This window comes from Miscanthus floridulus, chromosome 9, assembly GCF_019320115.1.
Source record: "Miscanthus floridulus cultivar M001 chromosome 9, ASM1932011v1, whole genome shotgun sequence".
Lineage (NCBI taxonomy): Eukaryota > Viridiplantae > Streptophyta > Magnoliopsida > Poales > Poaceae > Miscanthus > Miscanthus floridulus.
In genome coordinates this window covers 82,112,615-82,134,455 of record NC_089588.1, presented here as the reverse complement: position 1 = coordinate 82,134,455, position 21,841 = coordinate 82,112,615, and the positions used below count along the sequence as shown (strand labels likewise).

At 42.6% G+C, this 21,841-nt stretch overlaps 2 protein-coding genes across 2 annotated transcripts; one reads left to right on the top strand and one right to left on the bottom strand.

Moving 5' to 3' along the window:
• Positions 1-854: 854 nt before the first annotated feature.
• LOC136483851 (uncharacterized) lies at positions 855-10,664 on the top strand. Its single transcript, XM_066481007.1, has 16 exons — positions 855-1,078; positions 1,172-1,255; positions 2,041-2,181; positions 2,267-2,337; positions 2,854-2,947; positions 3,894-3,971; positions 4,870-4,936; positions 5,404-5,489; positions 6,380-6,430; positions 6,713-6,760; positions 7,724-7,844; positions 9,211-9,391; positions 9,936-10,073; positions 10,180-10,292; positions 10,376-10,444; positions 10,528-10,664. Exons 1-16 carry the CDS (start codon positions 929-931, stop codon positions 10,632-10,634), a joined length of 1,599 nt encoding a protein of 532 aa, XP_066337104.1. The 5' UTR covers positions 855-928; the 3' UTR covers positions 10,635-10,664.
• A 476-nt stretch (positions 10,665-11,140) lies between these two features.
• LOC136483852 (phosphatidate cytidylyltransferase, mitochondrial-like) lies at positions 11,141-15,085 on the bottom strand. The gene is made up of 9 exons (XM_066481008.1): positions 14,746-15,085; positions 14,554-14,613; positions 14,393-14,461; positions 14,198-14,290; positions 13,766-13,870; positions 13,588-13,665; positions 12,850-12,975; positions 11,432-11,525; positions 11,141-11,348 (listed from the first exon to the last, which is right to left on the bottom strand). The coding sequence occupies exons 1-9, from the start codon at positions 14,923-14,925 to the stop codon at positions 11,158-11,160; spliced, it is 996 nt and encodes a 331-aa protein (XP_066337105.1). The 5' UTR covers positions 14,926-15,085; the 3' UTR covers positions 11,141-11,157.
• Between the last annotated feature and the right edge of the window lie 6,756 nt (positions 15,086-21,841).

The following is a 21,841-nucleotide window of genomic DNA, read 5'->3' as shown; positions in this document are numbered from 1 at the left end:
CATATCAGTGGTGGATCAAGGTGCAACCATGCACCTGTCGCCGGTAGAAAGATTTGCATATTTAGGACTCTAAACATCATGTTTCGTAATTTTGTTATTCATAACATTGACTTAGCAAAAATAGGACTTAGGGTATGTTTAGCAGGGCTCTGGCTCCTCTGAAAATGGCTCTGGCTCTGGCTTCTCTGAAGGAGCAGCTCCTCTGGAGGAGCTGAAGCCGTTCTAGAAAACGTTTGACAAAACGGCTCCTTCGCACTAGACGACGTGAACCCACAGCAAGGAGCCGTGCAAAGCTCGTTTTTTAGGCTTCTCCTGCGCAGGCAAAAAATGGCTCCGGCTCTTGACTGGCTTCCCATGTGAAGCCCTTTTCAAAACAGCCGTTTAGCACAGCTCCTGCAGGAGCTGGAACTGAAGCCCCTGCAAGAACCCTGTCAAAGAGGCTCTTAAACATGTGACACTTGTTCCACGTGAAAGAATGCTTTTGCCCTTCTGGCCGTCTCTCATGGAGGCCAGCGCCGCGTGGTCGCCGGCAAGGTTGTGGTCCTTAATTGCGCCGGACTTTGCTCAAATATCCAAATTTCTCCTCGAGGACAAGGAGTTAAGGAAATGACGTCATGCACCCCAACGCAACGGTATTTATATATATCTAAAAAATAGGTTTACTAAGAAAAATATATATTTTATAATTAACCGAGCAATAGTTGTTCAACGTCATATATTTTATTCATCTTCATAAATGTTAATACTTTCTTCTTATATAAATTTTCTCAAATTTAAATTCTTAACATGTCTTTTCAGGCAGTAGTAAAGAAAAAGAAAACAATGAATTTCCAATTTGGACGTCATCCTCCCCCGACGCAAACCGTTTCATCAGCAGATTCCAAATCTTCCAACCCAGAAACCCCAAACCTCCACAATCCGCGCCGCGATGCTCCGCCGCCGCCGTGCTCCGCTCCTCCTGGCTGCTGCCGCGGCGGGCGCCGCGCTGGTGGCCGCCTCTCCCTCCGGCGAAAACGGGCGAAGCGTCGCCTCCGCGCTCCACCACGGCGTCGCCCGCTCCTCCCGCGCCGTCTACACGGTTCACCCCCCACCCCCCATCTGTTGCTATTGCTACTACTCCTGAGTCTCGGATGTTGCTTTTGCTCAATTTTCTAGCCGTTGGCTGTCGCAGATTGGTTTTGTGGTGGCGGATTACAAGTATTCGCTGAGGGGTCTGAATGCTAGATCGGCGGACTACCGTGTTAAGCTCTCCGAGGTATGGGTTCTGCCCAGGATGTGATGCTGTGCTGTGCCAATTATATGTATGGTTGTTTGTAAGCTGGATGAAGGCATTTGTTTTGCCACCATGTTATGAACTTATGATTGTTGTATTGTGTCATTGATCAGCTGTTTTAAAAACGATAGCTAAGTAGGTTTAGAAACATTAACTCCATGGCTCCTCTTGTTCAAGTTGTCTGGTAGTGATGCATAATTATTGGAAACCGAGTTTGTTTTGAGATGATGTGAAATTCATGTTTATACAACAAGATCACCATGTGACCATGTATTCTTTCTGCGCTGTCTAATGGGTCTGTGCTGAAACACGAGGAATCAATTGTTTCTGGTGTACTAACTATTTGGGTCTCAAGTTCAAAATCGTTGCTTAGTAGGCAACATAATAGAATGCTTGATTGGCCTTGATGTCAGTAGTCTCCTGGACCCAATTTTAGTTATTTCTATGCTCTGTAGTCTGTATTGAATATATACAATTAGTATTCCATTTTAGAATGTGACAGTTGATATACCTAGAGATTTACTCCTTTGTCTGACTGACCTCATTATTTCCTAAACCAACTTGTGGAATTGAATAGACTGTGTATTTTGCAGGTCCTCCACTCATTTGATTGGCATGCCATAGTGTTCTTCTCTTTTAGAATGGGTGTACCCTGTGATATAGCATCTAATGTTTATCATGCATTTATAGGAGTACCTATAGTCCACAGATGATTTTAGATCAGATGAATGCTTAAATGATACTCCTTTTTTTTGGCTCGGGTGTAGGTTCATCTGCGTTCAGCAAAAAAGCTACTTAAACTATGTGAAGCGAATGGAGGGTTTTATGTAAAAGCTGGTCAATATGTTTCATCACTAAGACAAGTGCCAAAGGAGTACTCATCAACTCTCTCCCGCCTGCAAGATCAGGTTCACTATTAGTGCTTACCTGATTGATATTGTATAGACATATGACATTACTTGTTATTTACTATATTTTTCTCTAAAAACTCAGGCAACTCCATCCAAGTTTCATGATATCAAAGCAGTAATAGAGCAGAATTTTGGCAAGGAATTGTATGACATGTAAGTATGTGAATGTTTATCCTTTTTAGATTGGCTATTTATTACTGGTACCTGTGGTCGGAATGGATTCTTGTAATTTGGCTATTCTGTCTTCACATACTGGTAGTTCTGTAATCCACCTCATATCTTTCATTGAGCTGCTTGTGTCGAATGTTCTTGCCAGCTTGTTCCTTGTGTACTATCACAATTCCCTACTAACAACAACAACAAAGCCTTTTAGCCCCAAGCAAGTTGGGGTAGGCTAGAGTTGAAACCCAACATGAACCCCTAGTCATGGTTCAAGCACGTCAATAGCTGTTTTTTACATTAATTCAAAATTCTGAGGTAGTAAAAATAACTTTTTCCCCATGTCCATGCCATTGACATCATTTGAAGTCTTGAACTTGTGAATGTACTAACTGTTGCACTTCATCTCACACTTTTGTTTGTTTTTCTGTGGATTATGTGCTATATAATTCTTTCTATAGTACCTTATAGTGTGAAAAAACATCATAAATGTTAATATGCGAGTATCAGATTCCTGGAATTTGACGAACAACCAATTGCTGCTGCATCAATTGCTCAGGTTCATCGAGGTCGTTTGCATAACAATCAAGATGTAGCTGTCAAGGTGAGGTTCTTGTTCAACTGCCTCAATTACTGTTCCATTTTCGCCAAGATATATTGTTGTTTCAAGGAAGATATCATCATAATATTGCTAACAGTCTTAATGAGCCGACAAGAAAATTTTCATTACAATGTTACATGGCATATCCGGTTATCCACGAATTCAATGTTCTTGTTTATACCATGACACGAGTTTTATCTGTGTGGATACAATGTGACTTACCATTTTGAGAATACAATGTGGCTGCTGTTTTAGTATACAATTCACTCTTTTAGAAGAGTATAGGTATTTATGGAATAGCTTTTCACTTTAAGAGTACCTTATAATTTCTTATTTCATACTTAAGTAAAACCAACAATTTAATGGTGCACATTATACCAGTTTGGACTCATTGCATTTCATAAAGACCAGAAGTAAATTTAGAAGTTGGATCACTTTTAAATAGGTGTTAATTGTCACCTTCAGGCATAATTTAAGTGGAGCATTCCCATAAAAAAATATATGGAGGGAACTGGTTTGAAACTGAAGCAACTGAGTTGAACATGACTATTTCATCAGAATTGTCTTGAGTTGAAACTTTATTGAGGTTATTTTAAGTATAGTGGTATACTTAACTTGGCCCTTATTGTTTAGGTCTTGTATATATAATATATGTTTAGCTTAACGTTGAATGAAGTGTAGAATTGTTAGTAAACAAGGTGGAAACATGGCTCTGCTGCATATATTGTTCTTTCCATTTTGTCGTTTTTAGTGGTGCAGTGAGCACAACATCATCACTTAGTTCGTTCAGAGTGTAGAAAACACCTGCAGCAGATATTCCTCTTTAACATATTTGCATAGATAATAGATCTATACATATCCTGCCATGTACACATGTAAATTTGCTTGAGTTAGTGCTAAATCTATTAAAATCGTAGCGAGCTTTCATACCAATTTTTGTTACATCTAGGTTCAATATCCTGGATTGGAGCAGCGAATGAAGATAGACATCATGACGATGTCATTCTTGTCAAAAACAGTCTCTTGGGTATGAACAGCAACATTTTGTTTCCTTTTTATTGTGCAATGCTAATAATTTACCAGTTGGTACATCTAATTCATCTTGTGTACTAAATTTTTTTGACACGGTTCATTCACTTTTACTTCAATATACTTTAAGATGATCAGTAAATGACCCCATTTCATTAAGACTAGTAGTTTGGGTATCATATTTTTTGCATTTAAGGTTTAGCTAAAGGAAATCGTAGTCAAGTATATACTTTCAACATTGATTGCTAATTGATACAATTCTAAAAAGACTTTGTTTATGCTGAATGAAATGATGCCAGCATTGAGTGTTGAAAATGGGTGCACTGGCCTTTTAGATGGCAGTTTCCATTAAATGCCAGCATTGGGTGTTGAAAATGCTGTTGCCAGATGCTTTATCCTTTTGAATGCCAATTGCCATGACTGTATGGCTGGGATTTAGTAGCAACTAGCAAATGGTCCCATCCTTTGCCTCCACTGTGGTGATCTTATCTTTTTTTTTTAGATTAACATGTTTCGATGATCCTTATGGTGAACTGAATTTTGTTGAGTTAAAATCTGACATGTATACACTAAAAAATGCATTTATAAACAAGTTGTTAATTTTAATGTGTGCCTTGGTGCTAGTACTTTATTAGATGCATAGACTGTATATATAGCATGAATGGAAGTCACCATAAGTCGATTGCTTTGAGCAAGCAGGACTCGGTCCGATAGTACCCATTGTATCATCATCTTGTCTGCTGTTATTATAATTTGTAGGGCATGCTTTCATGATTGTTGTGCTAATTAACTTTCTACCAATCAAAACCTTTACATGAATCACCTTCTTTTCTGGCATAGTTTCATAATGTTCTTTTGGCTGGCACAATGAAAATGATTTGTCTTTTTCTCTGCAGGTTTTTCCTGATTATAAATTTGACAGAATACTAATTGAATTTGAGAAATCCATGACAATGGAACTTGGTAAGTGCATCCAGTTTCTTTTATTATAAACAGTGGATGACTCTTTTTTTTCCTTGAACAAGGTAACTTTTATTTAAATAAGTGATCTCTGAGAGGTTTCCTATTTAGTATATCTGTTTGATTATTTCTTTTTTATACTCTGCATTCATTACCAAAGGCCATTTGTTTTTTTTCATTGAACAAATTTTGCATATTCAATGCTAGCTTCTGTTGTCTACTAGTTTTCTCATAATCCAATCAGAAAATAAAAGAACAATAGTCTTGTGAGCAGATAAATAGGTCCATGCCTATAAAAAGAAAATTTAAATATTAGGTTTTTTTTTTCGTGCACTTATTTACGCTTTTCACATGGATTTAACTTTTTTGGTTGGGTGTCATTCATTTAGATGGTTTGTTCATATGCTCAATAATGATTCACTTAATATGTTTCTGTATTATTGAAATAACTGTATGTTGTTCATTTACAGATTTTACACGGGAGGCTAAGAATTCTGAGAGAACAGCCAGCTACTTCAGGAAAAATAGTGTTGTGAAAGTGCCTTATGTGTTCTGGGTACGAGCCTAATGAAAATTGTGGAGTTGAGGTTGAAGCAGTATCTTAAAAATTAGAAGAATAAACAGATTGTGGTTAAATCAAGTATTTAAAAGTCAAATCGTTAATTTTATCTGTTTTACAGTTCTGTATTGTGCAACACATACACCCACCACATATGCACGCACAACACACGGTCAACAAGAACATAAACTTGTCCTTAATGACTGTTCAGTTGTGTCACATCTGTTTTTCTCAAACATGCAGGAGAGCTGAATATCAGTTCATTAAAACTTAAAAGAGGAGGTAAAGTTCTTAGGATATACTCCCTCCATTCCAAATTATAAGACGTTTTAGTATTTCTAGGTATATAGTTTTTACTATGCACTTAGATATACACTATGTCTAGATACATAGTAAAGCAATGTATCTAGAAAAGCCAAAATGTCTTATAATTTGGAATCGAGGGAGTAGAGTCTAACTGCCGAAACCTACCCCTGTAGCACCAGTAACAAAATGAGAGATGGCCCAGCTACCTAAACCTACCCCAGCAGCAGTAGCGTCTGGAGATCACTCAGGCCAGCTGTACGCCACAAAGATCCTTTGTTGATCACACTTGAAACACTCTATTGAGGTCTGCGGGCACACCATTGAAAACACAATTGTTCTGGTGTTTTCACAGCTCCCAAGCGACCAATTGGACAAGACTATTGAAACCTTTACATTGTGTTGATGTCTTTTATCCAGCCTTTTTTAGGACACAGTACTACTAACTAGAAAAAGATCTCTCTCTCTCTCTCTCTCTCTGTGGCATCACAATGGCGTCACTTGCGCTTTTACATGTCTGAATTTGACTATGATGTGAACTATCTGCCTTGGTATTTTTGTGACAATAGCTAAACCTGTTGCAGCAACTGACGACCAGGGAGGTTTTGACTATGGAATTTTGTTATGGACACAAGGTAAATGATTAATCCTTATGCTAACTTACGTATACAAAGATTATGTTTGCGCATCACTTATCTATCACTAGGTTTGTTGTGGAATTCCTAGAATTTCATGATGCAATTGCTTGGTTGCTTAACCACCTAAACCATGTGCCAAAATATCGAAAACAAGACATATATATTCCATTACTTAAAATATTATGGAGGAAAAATAAAGGGAGGTCAGCCTGAAGAGAAGGAAAAGAAGAAGCAATCTGAAATTACTTACTACTACCTTTTGTTCTTCTGTTGTGACAGGTTAATGACTTGGACTTCCTGCAGAAAACAGATATTAGTCCTACAAAGGTCTAGCTTGACTCTGACATTAATGTATTTTTATGTCATGAATCATTTGATTGAAGGCTTTTTTGTGTGTATATACATATACATATACATATTATAAATATGGTAAAAAATCTTGACGTTAATGTATTTCTCTATCTAAATGATTTCATCAAAGGCTTTCTTGTGTGTATACATATTCAATTTTGGCAAAAAAAAAACAAAACAAAACTTCAGACAAATTCATAAATTCACTAGATTTCTACTCAGCCCTCATTAAATTGTTAAGTTCACCCAGCACCAGCTGGTTCACCGGAAGACAAGCTTGACCTGCTGAGGGAAGGGCGCACAATATATTTCGACACTCTCTGTCACTAAGGTCCTCATGCCTGTGCCATAGTCTGGGATAGAAATGGTCTGCAATTGTTCCTTTTATAAAATTGTGTTAGCCAAGTACTAAACCAGGGTCTTTTCTCTAGTACCATGTTGATTCATGCACCAACCCACCCAAAATCTAAAGTTTGTTGAGGAAAGGGTGGACTAGTGGTGCACAAATGTAAGAAATGAAATACTACTTTATTATAATTCTCTAGTTGTCCTTATCATCATTCTGATGAACTTCGGCCAGTATGTATAGCATTGATGTTGCTACCATACACTCCTTGTGATGGTAACTTGTACTGCTTGTTGCTTAACCACACATTTGGTTGCATGTTTGGAACAGCGTATGGATTTTCATCCTTTGTGGCACCGAAAGAGGGGGGTTGTTATTTTTTTGGTATTCTTTTACATAAGAATACTTAACGGTTATATCAATAAAATGTATAGTCATTAATCAGGACTGTATTACCCGAAAGCATGACACCATCTAAAGTTCTAAACTATGCACATTTTTTCTTATATTTTGTCATTTATTTCTGTAACTTAATGTTACCTATGTCTCTTTGTACTTGGTAAAAAAAATTCACCTGCCTTTCTATCTTACAGGTAGCTAAGGCTTTGATTGAACTCTTTGGTGAAATGATATTTGTACATGGTTTTGTTCACGGTGATCCACATCCTGGAAATATATTAGTTTCTCCTCAAGGCCATGGGAAATTTTCACTAGGTACTAATTTTGCTCCTGAACATGGTATTGTTATACTTACCTATAATGATTAGACACTTAAATATTACAAGGAATTAAACTGTACATGCTATAAACAGTAGTGAAGAAATACTACTTGCATTGAAGAAGGTGGTTACCCCTCGTTATATTTCTGCCCTTCAGGAATTAACACATGAAACTCCCTTGAAACTTTTGATCGTCACAGGACTCTCTTTACCCAGTAGATTTTGTCAGTGTAGTCAGTAGTGCTACTTATCCCATGCAGTCATGTGGAAATGTTTGCATAAAAATTACTTTCCTTATATTAAATACCTATGGGAAAATTTCACCCCAGGCCCCAGTTAGGTTTCTTGTCCACGTTGCATCTCCTGCCCATAAACGGCTAATTCAATCAGTCCTGAGACAAACTGGTCAATTCATAAATAGGAGATATCAAAATATATGTTTTCTTGGATGGATTGACTCTGAAGGGCAAATCTTTATTATCACTTAGACTTGAATGTTACTAAAAACGCTGTGAGTTGGGTTTTCACTGGTTTATGTGGGCCAAAATAAAAACTGGCATCGCCTAGTTTTGATGCACTTGTTGTCATAACCATTGTACTGGTTCACTTATAACTGGTTTCAGAAACCTCAAATGTAATTTGTGCCATATATTAATTAACAACACAAGATACAAAAGTAGGAAAACTCATAATGATAAATGTATCTGGTATCGTTGAATATGAATTCCACTTGTTTCTTTTGTTTCTCGTACTTCATTGATATAGTACTCATAAGGGCCTGTTCGAGCCATGCATTAAAATGAACTAATTTGCATTGACAACTAAACATTTCAAATTTGATTCTTCTGGAATCCCCAGCAATTGCAAATGTATCGTTGAGTATGAATTCCACTTGTTTCTTTTGTTTCTAGTACTTCATTGATATAGTACTCAGAAGGGCCTGTTCGAGCCATGCATTAAAATGAACTAATTTGCATTGACAACTAAACATTTCAAATTTGATTCTTCTGGAATCCCCAGAAATTGCAAATGACAACCTGTGCAATGAGGCATTACTCTTTTTGGAGTAGAGCCCTCTTCCTGCTTTTGAAAAGGCGCATATTTAGTTCTTCATAAAATCTTTTGAATCCTTATGAGGGGGTTGATAGGAGGCTAAGGGACTAAAGCTCCCAAAAAGCAGTACCAGGCATTTGTTCTTGTGGGAGCATCTTGTTCTCCACTGGATGCTATCTTTATTTATTATTATGGGATTGTAGGGCTTGGAGGGAGCTAATGGGAGAACTCACCGTTGTGTGGAATATGCGTTCACCTATTCTATTTTGTAGAATCTGTACATCTAAAATGGTGTATGGCTTTTGCAGTTCTGTTGGATCATGGAATTTATAGAGAATTGGACCAAAAGTTCAGATTGGACTATTGTCAGCTATGGAAAGCACTGATATTGTTGGATGCGAATAAAATTCAGGAATTAGGTGAACAGTTTGGTGTTGGCAAATATGCAAAGTACTTTCCTGTAATATTCACAGGGAGAACTATAGAAAGGTAAAGGTTTATTTCTCTTATATATACCATGACACACTAATCATTATCATTCAGCAATAAATATTAGAAAGTTTGTCTCATCAGCATTCATAGGGCATCGTTCTTGAGACAGGAATAAAAAATGATAAGCTCATGCTACACAATTTAATTCTTATTGCAAGTGAAGCCAATGCACACATATCCAAATGGGTAGAAATTATTTTTAATCAGTTGTAAACAATGTTCAAATTTAGTTTCAAATAGGACTGCATAAAGGAAAAAATGAGTCAGTATCGGTTATTTTTTCATTAATGTATTTAGTATTTATACTGTATGTGAATGGATGGAGCCTGCATTGTCTGTTCCACTAAAGTATTGAACTAGAATTAACTTCCGTAGAACTTTCTATGATTCCTAGTTTGATCCAAAAAATTTGCCTATGGATGGTTTCTGTGTGATTATTTTGATGTGAAACTTATGCATCCTTGGTGTACCTCGTGTGTTGTAGCTGTTGTCACAGTCTATTTCCTGATTCCGAGTAAACTATGTTTGCCATAATTATCAGCAAGTCAGCTCTCGGCACACAAATGTCTGGTGAAGAGCAGAGGCGTTTGAAAGAGGAATTAAACTCTCTAGGAATGGATGATATATCTTCATTTATGGAATCCTTGCCACCGGGCTTTTATGTCATACTGCGAACAGAGTAAGGAAATTGTTGTCAGAGCACATCACGTTATTGCTGTTAACTTCACTCTTGGAGCTCTTGGGGCACCACCAGACTTTTATAAAATATTTTATCTCAATTCCAGCGGACTATTGAGGTCCATTTTAGGGAATCTTGGGGCACCACGCCATGTTCGGCTTCTCACTTATGCAAAATGTGCTATACATGGCCTTGAGAAACAGCCCAAAATGGAGTCTGGTATGTCTTAAGTCAACTGGAAATAGTATTCCTATCCTAGCTTACAGCCTCTTAAGGTCTTGGAGATGTTCAATTGTGTTCAGGTGCAATCAGCCGTATGTTCTTGAATGTCAAAACAAATGTGAGCTATCTCCATCTGAGAGTAATTATTGGTGAGTAACGACACCATCACTGCCCTAATGTTTCAAGTTTGTATAGCACTCTAACATGTTTGCTAACTAAAAACTGCTCTCAGAAATAGTGGGATTGTTAGCAAAAGCAAATGGTGCCAAGCAGAAGGTCGTGAACAAACTCAGACAGATGTTACAGGAGATCAGTCAAGGTTTTCATCTCCTTATGTGATGTCCAGGAGTCAGGGACGTGGAGAAAAGTTTGAGGAAAGTGGGGGAAGTGCGTCAGCAGTTGAATCATAACTGTGGTTCTTAATTGGAGTTTGTGTCAAGGAGTCAAATCATAACTGTGATTGCTCTGTTGTAACTTATAAATCGTACGTTGTAGCTACTGGCTCCGGTGGTAAATTTTTTGGGGTTGGATTACAGTTCATTCTCAAAGTGTCTGGCAAAGAATTAATTTGTGTAGTATGATAAAAAAAATACTGCCACGAGAACCAAAGCAACAGCTACTGAAGGTTTGCCTCAAAACAGCGCATAAGAGCAGATAATTGTTGTATATGCAGTCAATGATTCTGCAGCATTGACATTTCTGGTCCTACAAAATTTCAGCCGGTCTCAGGCTTTCAGCAGTGAAAAACATATTAGACTGATTGCCATACAACTACATGAAACCCTGAACCCAGAACTAGCAAAAGCCTAGCAACTAGCATGCACCAGTGTCGGTGTGAAAAAAAAAATACATTGCCTAGAACTTAAGCCACTCTAGATTGCCAGGCCTTAGCCATCTTCTTCGCGAGGTATTGAGCAGCAACTGCACCACCAGAGGCGAGCAGACCAGACACTGCTTGCCGCACACTTGAAACCATTACCCGGCGCCTCAGGGCCCTCCGTACACAGTTTGCTGCCATGTCCTTTGAAGAAGCTATGGTGCGTGGTGGTATTTCTACAGAAAAATTGTCTGCAGTGAGAATGTGCTATGGAATGAACAAGGCTACAAGGTTGACGAGAACATCAGGGTAATCCAACCTTTTCCATGCAACGTGTGTCTTCCTTGCATTTGCCTTTGGATCGTCCACGGAAGAACAGAGAACAGTTCATTTGTTGTAGATGGACCACAATCCTGTAGACACGTGACTCCAATAGTTAGAATTCAAACCAAACATACAAGTACACTTATCAAGTATGTCAGTTGTCTATGCAGGCTCCAATGTTATACTCCCTCCGATAACATTAGGACATTGGCATGGTCTCTAATGTTGCACTGGCAAGTTATATCTTTATAAGAAATATATCATTTCCATAGTTATTAAGGCGTCGCCTAGGCGTCGAGGCGCTAAAAGAAACCTGGGCGTCCCCGACGCCACGACCAAAAATCAGCTAAACAAGAGAGGAGGGGAGGCAGAAGAGAGAGGGAGAACTGGAGGAGGACTGGGAAGGCCAAGCACTTGTCTCTGCTCCATCCCCATCGGCTCCAGACGCTATGGCCGTTGCAAACTTCTGCGACATCGGACATCTGGGAGGGGCAGCAGCAGTCAGCAACCCTCGATCTGCGATCTACAGGTGACTGGAGAGGATCTGGAAGGGGGCGGCACCAGCAGTGAGGACGGGGAGAGGAAGAGGTAGGGAGGAATGGTTGCAGGCAGCAGCGGCGCAAATGGAGAACGGGAGAGGGAAGGACGGAGAGAAGAGTCCCGCACGGGCAGTGGCGGCGGAGACGGAATGAAGGGCTGAGGGAACTCACCAGGAAGGATATATGGGCTGGCTGGTGGGCTGGGCCTTTCTTAGTGTCTTGTCCTTCTTCTTTTCTTCTTTTCTTCTTTTCTTTTTCTTTTTCTTTTTCTTTTTTTCCTTCCTCTGTGCTGCTGCTTTGAAGTTTCTTATAATCATATGGTGTCGCCTTGCCTCGCCTTATGATCGCCTAGGCGTCGCCTAGGCGATTGGAAGGTGGTGGCTCGCCATGTCTCACCTTAGCGCCTTAATAACTATGATCATTTCAAATCGGAAGTTTTATATTATGGAAGTATGTTTCATGACGAATCTAGTAACAATAATTTAATGTTATTACTTTGTATAACTTTTTAGCTATTGATAATCAAATTTAAAATAGTTTGACTTAGGACAAAACTAAATGGACTTATATTTGGGATCGGATGGAGTAGTTACAATTGCTGCTAGGATGGGAATTCACACCAAATTTCAAAAGTGGTAAAAAAGTCTTAGCATAGCAAAGGTAAGAAGAATAAGGCAGTACGGCAAGTGCAAAAGAACATGAGCACACAACATGCTACGACCTTTAACATGTCTGAGTCCAAGTACTAGTAGGATAACAAAGTACACAGGTCGCATAGTTGTGCGGTTCACAGGATGGTGAAAGCCAGAGGCTAAGCACTTCCATAGTTTTATCTCTTTGAACAAACTGTGAGTATGAGCAGAAGGTAACAAACCTGCCGGAAAGTCTTATACTGTCCATGGGATGATGTCTTCAATAGCCCTTCAGCAATATACTCTTGCAAGAGGGGTCTGTACATCAATTGAAATGACTGAAAACTACCCTCAACAATCTTCTTCACCTGATATATAGTAGGAATTAAGTATGAAACTTTAAACCAAATAGAAATACCATTAACACACTGTCTTATCCTAAACTTGTAGACAAGAACAAAAAGTAACTACAAAACAATAATATAGACGATGTTGGAACCCAGTATGCAGATCCAATAAAAGCAACAGAATTTAAAGGCTAAGCTCTCAAAGGACTAATTGTCAATTATCTTATCAGTCCCTCCTAGGAAAATCAATAGCTACCAACCAGTGTATTTTGCTCATCACAGTGAAAACAGTAATCAAATAGTATGCAGTACCTAGATGTATGTTCCATTATGCCACAGTTAAGGGCACCACAAACATAAACGGTGACATGGTCAAATGGACCACATTTGAACAAAAGAGTATTAAAGTTAAATACTTTGTAGCATGCTATAATCCATTTGTTCGTGATTGAGTTTGCAAAGGATAAGAACATGCCATTTTCAATTTAGAGAAGTACATAAATGAGTTGCTTTTGGATGTGCAAAACAGACAGGAGCACTTTTGTCTTTGTGAAGAATGATGTAATATTAAATCGAATTCAAATGATCACTGAGTATAGAGCAAAGGTGAACATGCATTTCTTTTGTTGATACCTTATCTTTGTCTTCTGCAAACAGCATTCTCAAATCACCCATATATGATAGGCTGCAAATTTGAGCGTATAGGTCGTACTGCACAAAGAGGGATAAAAGAAGGAAGATCAGAAATTCAGAATCAACTACAAAACAAAGAAAATAATTTCATGGCAGGAAACATCAAGTTAACAATAACCTCGGCGAACTCTTCTGGCAAAAGGAGTAGAGAAGCTGAAGTTGCCATTTCTAGGTTAATTGAGTTGACCTTCCTTATATCCCAGTTGTCAACAAGAACATGAACCTACCAAAATACAAAGAGAAAATCAACTAAGATAATGTCAACTTCGCAATGCAAGATATCCATATATACACATAAAAGGCACTACAATTGTGCAGTGAGCAACTCAATACTAGGCAGCCAGTGAATATAACATCAACCAGGAAAACAAATAAATATAGTAGCTCCACGAATATAGTCCATATCAGGCAAAATGTGTAGTCACAGCCACAAAAGATAACTGGAGCCAGTCTAAATGAGACAAGAACATATAAAGTGCACAATCCCAATCTAGCAAAACCAGCATTATGTGATTGTACATTTGAAGAACAGGGCATTTCACATTCATACCGGTTTCTGCAGCCGGCCACTGAGGTAGAACCTGTCCCAGGTCAAGACATCCATCGCCAGGTCCCTCATCCTCACCACCCCATACTTTATCCTCTGCACCACCAAAACACAAAATTTTCTTCAGCGAGTACTCAATTCACGCACAGCCAGTGGAACACAATGCCCTCGAACACAAGGCGCAGCCATTCATGGTACCTTGCCTGACCACTCCACAAACGGGTTGAAATACACCCCGACCCCAACACGATCCGCCAGCCCAGTAATCTGAGCTCGAAAGACCAAGAAACAGTCGACCATTCACACAGTAGCCAACAACAAACAGGAAAGACTGCGATGGTGTTGAGGAGGCGGCTTACGGCTCCTGCACCGAAGCTTGACATCCAGCGGGAATAGTGAGCGGGGTTCCTTTCCAGGTTCTGCACCGACCAAGAAACAATTCCGTCAGGATAACATCAGTTTAAGAATATGAACCAATTTGACGGATGACCAAACTGAAAGGAGGGAGGTGAGGTGAGGTGAGGCGAGAGAGATGGTTAGGTTCCTAGCACCTCGGAGTGCCACTGGAGGGGGTCAGCGACGCCGAGGATGTAATCGACCATGGACGTCCCGTCGGGGCGCGCGTGGAAGAGCGTGGAGCCGTACGCGCAGCAGAAGTCCACCGGCGGGAGGAGGTCGCGGAGCGGGCCGGCCAGCTCCGCCGCCCTCTCCTCCTCCGCCACCGCGTTCATTTAGGCACGCGCTCGTTGGCTGCTGAGAGGCGAGAATTTAGACTAGGGGACAGGGGCGCGGTGGTCGCCGGAGGAAGGAGGGAGACGGCCGCCGTCGGCGTCGGCGTGGGTTTACAACAGGGGGTGGAGATGGGGAAGGCGGTGCTCAATCTGGGCCGTTGGCGAGAGGGTCGACGGTCTGCATTGGACGCCTTGCAACAAACGGCCCAAGACCCCAAGTAGAGCCGACTCCTAAGCATTTTTGTTTCATATATACTTCTTGTACTCCAAGGTTAATTAAGGCAATTAAAAAAATCATTTTTGTTTCTTATTTTCTTATATTATGCTGAATTGTTGATCTTATTTTAATCTCTCTATTCAAAATTACACCATGTAGTTTATTTTGAAAGTTCATACTTATATAATTTCGACCAGAAATTAGTTGGATTAAAAGTATTTTAGTATACAAAAATTATGCAACTAGATTCATTTAAAAATATTCACATTTTTCTAAATGGTTTCTTATAAAAACAATGGTCACAAGACTCAAGTCCAATTTTGAGATAAAATAAAATGCGCGTGAAATGGCTGGCTAATTCAATGTCACATGTGGCATCCCTCACCTTTGCATCAACTTGAAGTTTTTTTCGGCGTGGCTAGCGCCCAGACCCGCGTGGCCCGCATCCGTCTGCCTCGCTCCGACTCGCACGTGTGAAAAGGTCCTTGTTTGGTTTTGGTAATTGAGTGACAACCTAGGTGGACTAATTATGTTTAATGTGAGACACATAGGTAATTAGGTGAAAATGGTTCGGAGATGTTGCAAAGCTCACACATGTGATGAAGGAGCTCATTGCATATGAGACATGACATTGAATCATGTGACTAAGGTGGAGAAGATCAAGATAAGACTTGGCTCGACGGACCGGTTGCAAGTGTGAAGGGCAAGTTGAGTGATGACTTGGCACCGATGGACCGAAGCAACGGAGAAGAACAAGTGAAGTCAAGATCGATAAACCAATACGATCATGTGATGATATGAAGTGGATCATGTCATTTGGATTGGTTGGTGCATGTGTTGCATCAACATTGGAGGAGATGGAATGAAATGCACAAGGCAAAGGTATATTTGTAGGGCATTTCATTTCACCAGTCAAAGGTTGTGTAGAGAAGTACATGACCGGGTTTAGGATAGATGGCCGTACTATTAAGAGGAGCAAACTTGTTTGCATATCAGTCATCTAGTGCCACTTGAACGATCTAACTTTGCATACGTGTTAGGATCAAGTGGCGTTGTGAAAAGAGTGTTAATCCTTTGGAAAATATTTGTGAAAAGCTAACACACGTGCACAAGGTGGTGTTCACTTGGTGGTGTTAGCATATTTACAAAGGAGAAGTCGAAAGGTGAAGAAAGGAGGCGAAACCGGGCTTAGGGTGCTGACCTAGGGGCACCGCCACCCCTATCTGGTGCATCGCCGGCTGGTCGAGGCCGAGACCAGGGGTTGGAGCTGGCACCGTCGTACCTTGTCCGGTGGCATCGCCACCCCTAGGGTGGTGCCCACCTAGACTTGGTTTCGAGCAGCAATAGAATGGCCATCACCGGACATGACGGTGTACACCGCCATGTGTAGGGCGGTGCACCGCTAGGTGTTGTCCGGTGGCACCGCCACTTTTTTCTCGAGGGTGGTGAGTTCGGTGCTAAGGCGAGGGGGTCACTACCATGGTCACCGCCTTGGTGACGGCAGTGCACCACCCTATTTTTCTAGAGAGAAGGGTTTTCAGGGTGTTGGCGGGGGTGTGCAACGCCACCCCCTGTCTGGTGCCACCACCGCCTGTTCGGTGACCATAGCTAGTCAAACTAGCCATTGGATTCGACCGTTGGGGGCACCGCCACCCCATGTCCGGTGCCACCACTATCATGTCCGGTGCTCTCGCAGAAAAGGGATCTTTGCTCCAACGGCTCTATTTGACTTGGGGCTATAAATAGAAGTGGAGCTTGGGCATTTGGCTGGTTGAGCACCCATGGGACTAAGTGTCCATGCTTGGAGAGTGCTTAGGAGCCCTCTAACTCACGTGTGCTTGATAGTGATCATCTATCAATGGAATATCATCGGCAGTCCTCCGAGGGGTATCCCACAAAGGTAGATTGATCGACAGTGGTGCGCGTAATCAAGAACAAGAAGGCAACAGAGACACAAGAGTTAAATAGGTTTGGGTCATCCGCACGACGTAATACCCTACTCTTGTGGTATGTTGATTTGTATTGGCTATCGTATGATATTGCGTGTGTTTTGAGGGGGTCCCCTACCCGCCTTATATAGTTGGGGGTAGGGTTACAAGTCGGTTAGATCTCAGAGATAACCGATAAGTAATAACATATTACAAGGATCACGGGATCGTAACATATCCTAACAGATTACGTTGTATCTTTAGGATATCTTCTCGATGTCTTGTGGGGCGCGCTGAGCAACGCCGTGCTCTGCAAGGCTTTGTCTTGTGGGCTAGACCACCCCTGGCGCCATAGCCCATGTAGTCTATCGTGGGTATCCGGGGTTGTACCCCCCACAACTAGTCCCCAAGCACCTTGTATCCGCTGTGCAACGTCGTCTTGAGCTTATCTGAGCAGGTGTAAACAAAGTCGAGCAGTCAGACTCATAGTCCGGCCACCCTAATGAGTCACCGAGCAGTTGTGGACCGCAACCGACCAGCTTAACTGTCCGACCGAGCCCGGACTTACCCAAGTAAGGCTTGCTAGAAGGATGTAAGGAGCTCAAGTTCAAAATCGAAAATTTCCTCACAGTGGACCAAGTGTGCCCACTTAGAGTCCGACCACGAGAAAGAGAGATAATCTTCTTCAACTTCAGAAGGCACGGAGTCTTCCTGATTAAAGAAAACACACTCACCGCAAGGTGAAGTGTGCCCACTTAGTACCCGAGCCTGATAGTAGGTGACGTGGTCACGTGGTGCTAGGGTCCAGAAAGTAGAAGAAAGGCAGAAGACCAGCCGAGTAGGCAACCAGTCCATGGGCTAAGCCCTGAAATGAAAAGCGCACATTCACCGCAAGGTGAAGTGTGCCCACTTAGTCCCCGAGCCTGACAGTAGGTGACGTCGTCATGTGGTGCTAGCGTCAGAAATAGCAGTAACTATGAAAAAAGTCCCCAGTATGGTGAGAAACTGAATCATAATGATGATGTAGTCCCCGAGCCACAAGTGGAAATCTCAGATAAATCAAGAAGTGCTGATTACTCAAATCATGGAGAAAAAACCAGAGTAATGATTGTACAGTAGAAATTACTAAGCCTTGATGGTATTGCGGAGTGGTCGACAATATTCAGTGTGCAGTACCATGCTGCGTCGAAAGATGGGCGATATAGGCCGTAGTTGCGCAGAAGCCCAAATAATGGCCCAACACGCTGCTTTGGGGAATTCGGAAGGGCGCAAATCAGCATGGTGCGGTTTCCCAAAAACCCTTGAATGCAAAAAGTGGGGAAGGCGTCTTTATAACTACGTCGCCGCACTCCGCGCTCCCACCTTTGCCAGTCTTCCTCCTTGCCCTCACGCTCCCCCATTCGCATTCACACGCACTCTAGATCTGAGGATGGCGCCGAAGAGGGGAGGTGGTAACGCGAAGAAGGCGACCGTCGGGACGAGCCATGACAAGGAATGGGTACCGTCACTCATGGGGGAGACGGAGCTCAATGAGATGGTGGAGGTGAGCATTCTTCCTGACCATGTCACCGTCGGATGGCGTCCGGCCAACGGTGAGCCCTATCTGATGCCACACACTAACGAAATCATTGTATTCGAAGATTATTTTTGGCGTGGATTAGGGCTTCCTATACATCCCTTCTTATGGGATCTGTTGGAGTATTGGGGAGTGAGCTTGTGTAATCTTCATCCGAACACTATTTTGCACATTTTTGTGTTTATCCACTTCTATGAGGTGTATCTTGGTATTCTTCCCTATTTCAATCTCTTCCGACACTTTTTTTGGCTGAAGAAGAAAGGAGGGGGTGGTTCCAAATTGTCGGCGGTGTGTATCTATAGCTCCACGATAGGATGGCGGGCGAATACATTCATGTGCTCTAAATACCTCACTGAAGGGGTGGAATACTAGGTGGTTCTATATGAAGCAAAGTGATCCTACCATCCGATGCGATGTCGACCAGATTCTAGAGAATCAAAGGAGCTGGTCAGAGAAACCGACCAATGCCGATATGGAACAGGTGAAGGAGCTCCTTGAGCTAATGAGGGGCATGAAGATGAGTGGAGTAGTGGTGGCGGTGAACTTCATACTACGCTGCATCTAGCCCTGCAAGGAGAGGGCTCATGCGGGCTTTGACTTCAAAGGAGATACTGACGACACCCAGGAGAGGATGCAGAACTGGCGAAGGAGGCTGTGCTACACTGGCTCACTGAACTATTTGCTCCAAATGTGTCGTACCCTATGCTAGGGCAGCTGAAACCCTTCAGCTACATGAACCCACCTCCTCAAGTAAAAATCTCAACTGTTGTTCCTGGTGCTTTTATCCCATGCTGGTGCTGAGCAGTGGACTGATTTGCTTGTGGAAAGATCCATTGGCAAGAATGGGCAGCGTACTTCTCGAGTGTGCTAAGGAGCGATTGGCCAAAAGCAGTGGATGCCAGGCCGACCACTCAGGCCAACCACTCAGCCGGAGGAAGGTGTCATCGGCACCTCGTCCAAATCTAGAGGTGAAGGTGCTGGTTGAAAGGAGAGTTCCCCCTAGTATCGGAGAAAGTTTAGGGGAAAAGGGCGGCGAAAGATGAACCAGCCCGAAAGAAGAGAAGAACGGCGGATGTAGCTCCCCGCAAGCCGGTCGGCATCTCCTTTGATGGTGATCTAACCATTTGGATGCAGAGTACGGCGATGTGCGAGTGGTCAAACGACGACGAGGCTCCAGTAGCTCCCCCTTCGAGCACTAAAGTGCCATCTCACAACACACGCATGGAGGTACAATCGAAGGGAGGGGAAGGAGTCCCTGAGCCATAGGCAAAGAAGACGCCGATGGCAGGGGCCGCAAGACCTCTAGCCTAGGACACATAGGTTGACCCCAAAGCAGTGCCTGGGTGCTCGAGGAGGCAATGCTGGTTCAAAACCGTTTACTGGAAGCTGATGTGTAAGTATATTTGCCTTGGGATTAGTAGCTATCTGATTTCTATAGTTGCGGTGATCGATGAGCTAATCTGATGCAGAACGGGGCACGTGGAGAATCTAAATCCTTCAGGCCACACTGGCGAGCAGCCGAGGGCTGTTCACAGCGTGGAGACATTACGAACAGACTCTATCCTAGAGTCCCCAGGTGCTCATTGGTTTGCAGAGGATTCAACCATCGCTGCTAATGGAGTTGGAGGTGGAGAGCGGTTGGCGACAACGGCGGGCGATTCGACGGAGACGTTAAGAGCAATGGCTTAGTCTTCGGAGGCGGGAGCGGGAGCTACCGACGTCATGTCAGAATCTGGGGCACAGAGGCCGGCAGTGTCGGAGGGGCAAGAGGTGCGCCCTAAGATGCCGTAGGGCATGGTTGGTCTCTCTATGTGGCCATGGAGCCCCTAGGAAGCGCCACCGGCTGTGGAGAAAGAGGATGAGGTCGAGGAGATTGAGCGTGAAGGATCATGACCACAAGCCATCCGCATCCTCTGCAAGCGAGGGGAGGAAGTTATGGTCATGGAAGAGGAGGACACCACCAAGGAGGTGAAAAGGCTACGGTCCACCCTTTCCACAGTTATAAAGCAAATTGAGGTTAGTATTGCGTCAGCAGTGTCCGTCTTTGGCATTGGAGACTATGGTCCTTTATAATCTTAGTGCTTTGTAGGGCATAGCATGAACTATCGTACAACAGCAGTAGTTGATCAAAAGGATGGAGCCCCTCACCGAGGAGAACGAGAAGCTAAAGGAGGCGATGAAACTGATGGAGAAGAACATCCAAACGGCCAGCGCGAAAGAGATATTGTTGAATCCAACACCATGGACCTAGAGTACCAAAAGGGCATCTTATCCAAGTAGTTGAAGACCATCTTCGAGCAGCTGGAGCACACCTCCGAGCGGCTGAAAAGCGTCTCCGAGCAGCTGGGGCGCACCTCCGAGCAGCTGAAAAGCATCTTCGAATAGAAGAAAGGTACTATGGATTGGTGAATTTGTTCTGCATTGTCAAACAATTTTTGTGTTGCTGTCGATCATTACATTTGTAGAGCAACATGCGGACCTCGGCCGGTTGCATCAAGTCATCGGTCAACTCCAAGAGGAGAAGAATAAAGCATCTAGGCGAGCAGAGAAATTGGTGAGGATCTAGAAGGTGAGTAGTTCGTGGTCGGAGATGTTGCTAATATGATTTCTCCATTTGATGAGTCCCTTTGGTGTCTACAGAATACCATCGAAGAACCAAGGCACAGTTCGACGTGCTGGAGCTAGAGGCAAAAATCTAGAGGGGAAAACTTGATGCCGTGGTGGCCGAAGTCAGGCCGGTGCTCGACTGTATCAACATGGAGGTAGCTCCTCAGCCCGATGATAGGCCGCCTCGTTCAGCCGCCATCATTAATAGGTGCAAAGCGGCGTGGGAGAACTTCAAAGGCTACAACCGAGACGCCGTTGTCTCCATCATGACACATGCCTTGGCGGTGGTCTAGTCTCACTACCCTACAATCAATCTTCGAGCGATAGGGGCTGGATTCACCAAAGGGACGGGAGTGACAAAGGAGGAGTAGCTGAAAGATGAGGTGGAGGATGAGGCGAAGAGGCTGGCTGGCAATGTCGATCTGTTTGGCGAGGTAGACGGTGAGGGCCAAGCTCAATAACCTAAGTGGAGAGGAACCTATATGGGACAACTGTAAAGGGGAGTTAAATGCACAAGGGCCTAAGCAAACATTTGTGTATTTGTATAAATGTTATAAGTAGACGACATGTGCGTGTTCAGGTGGCTTG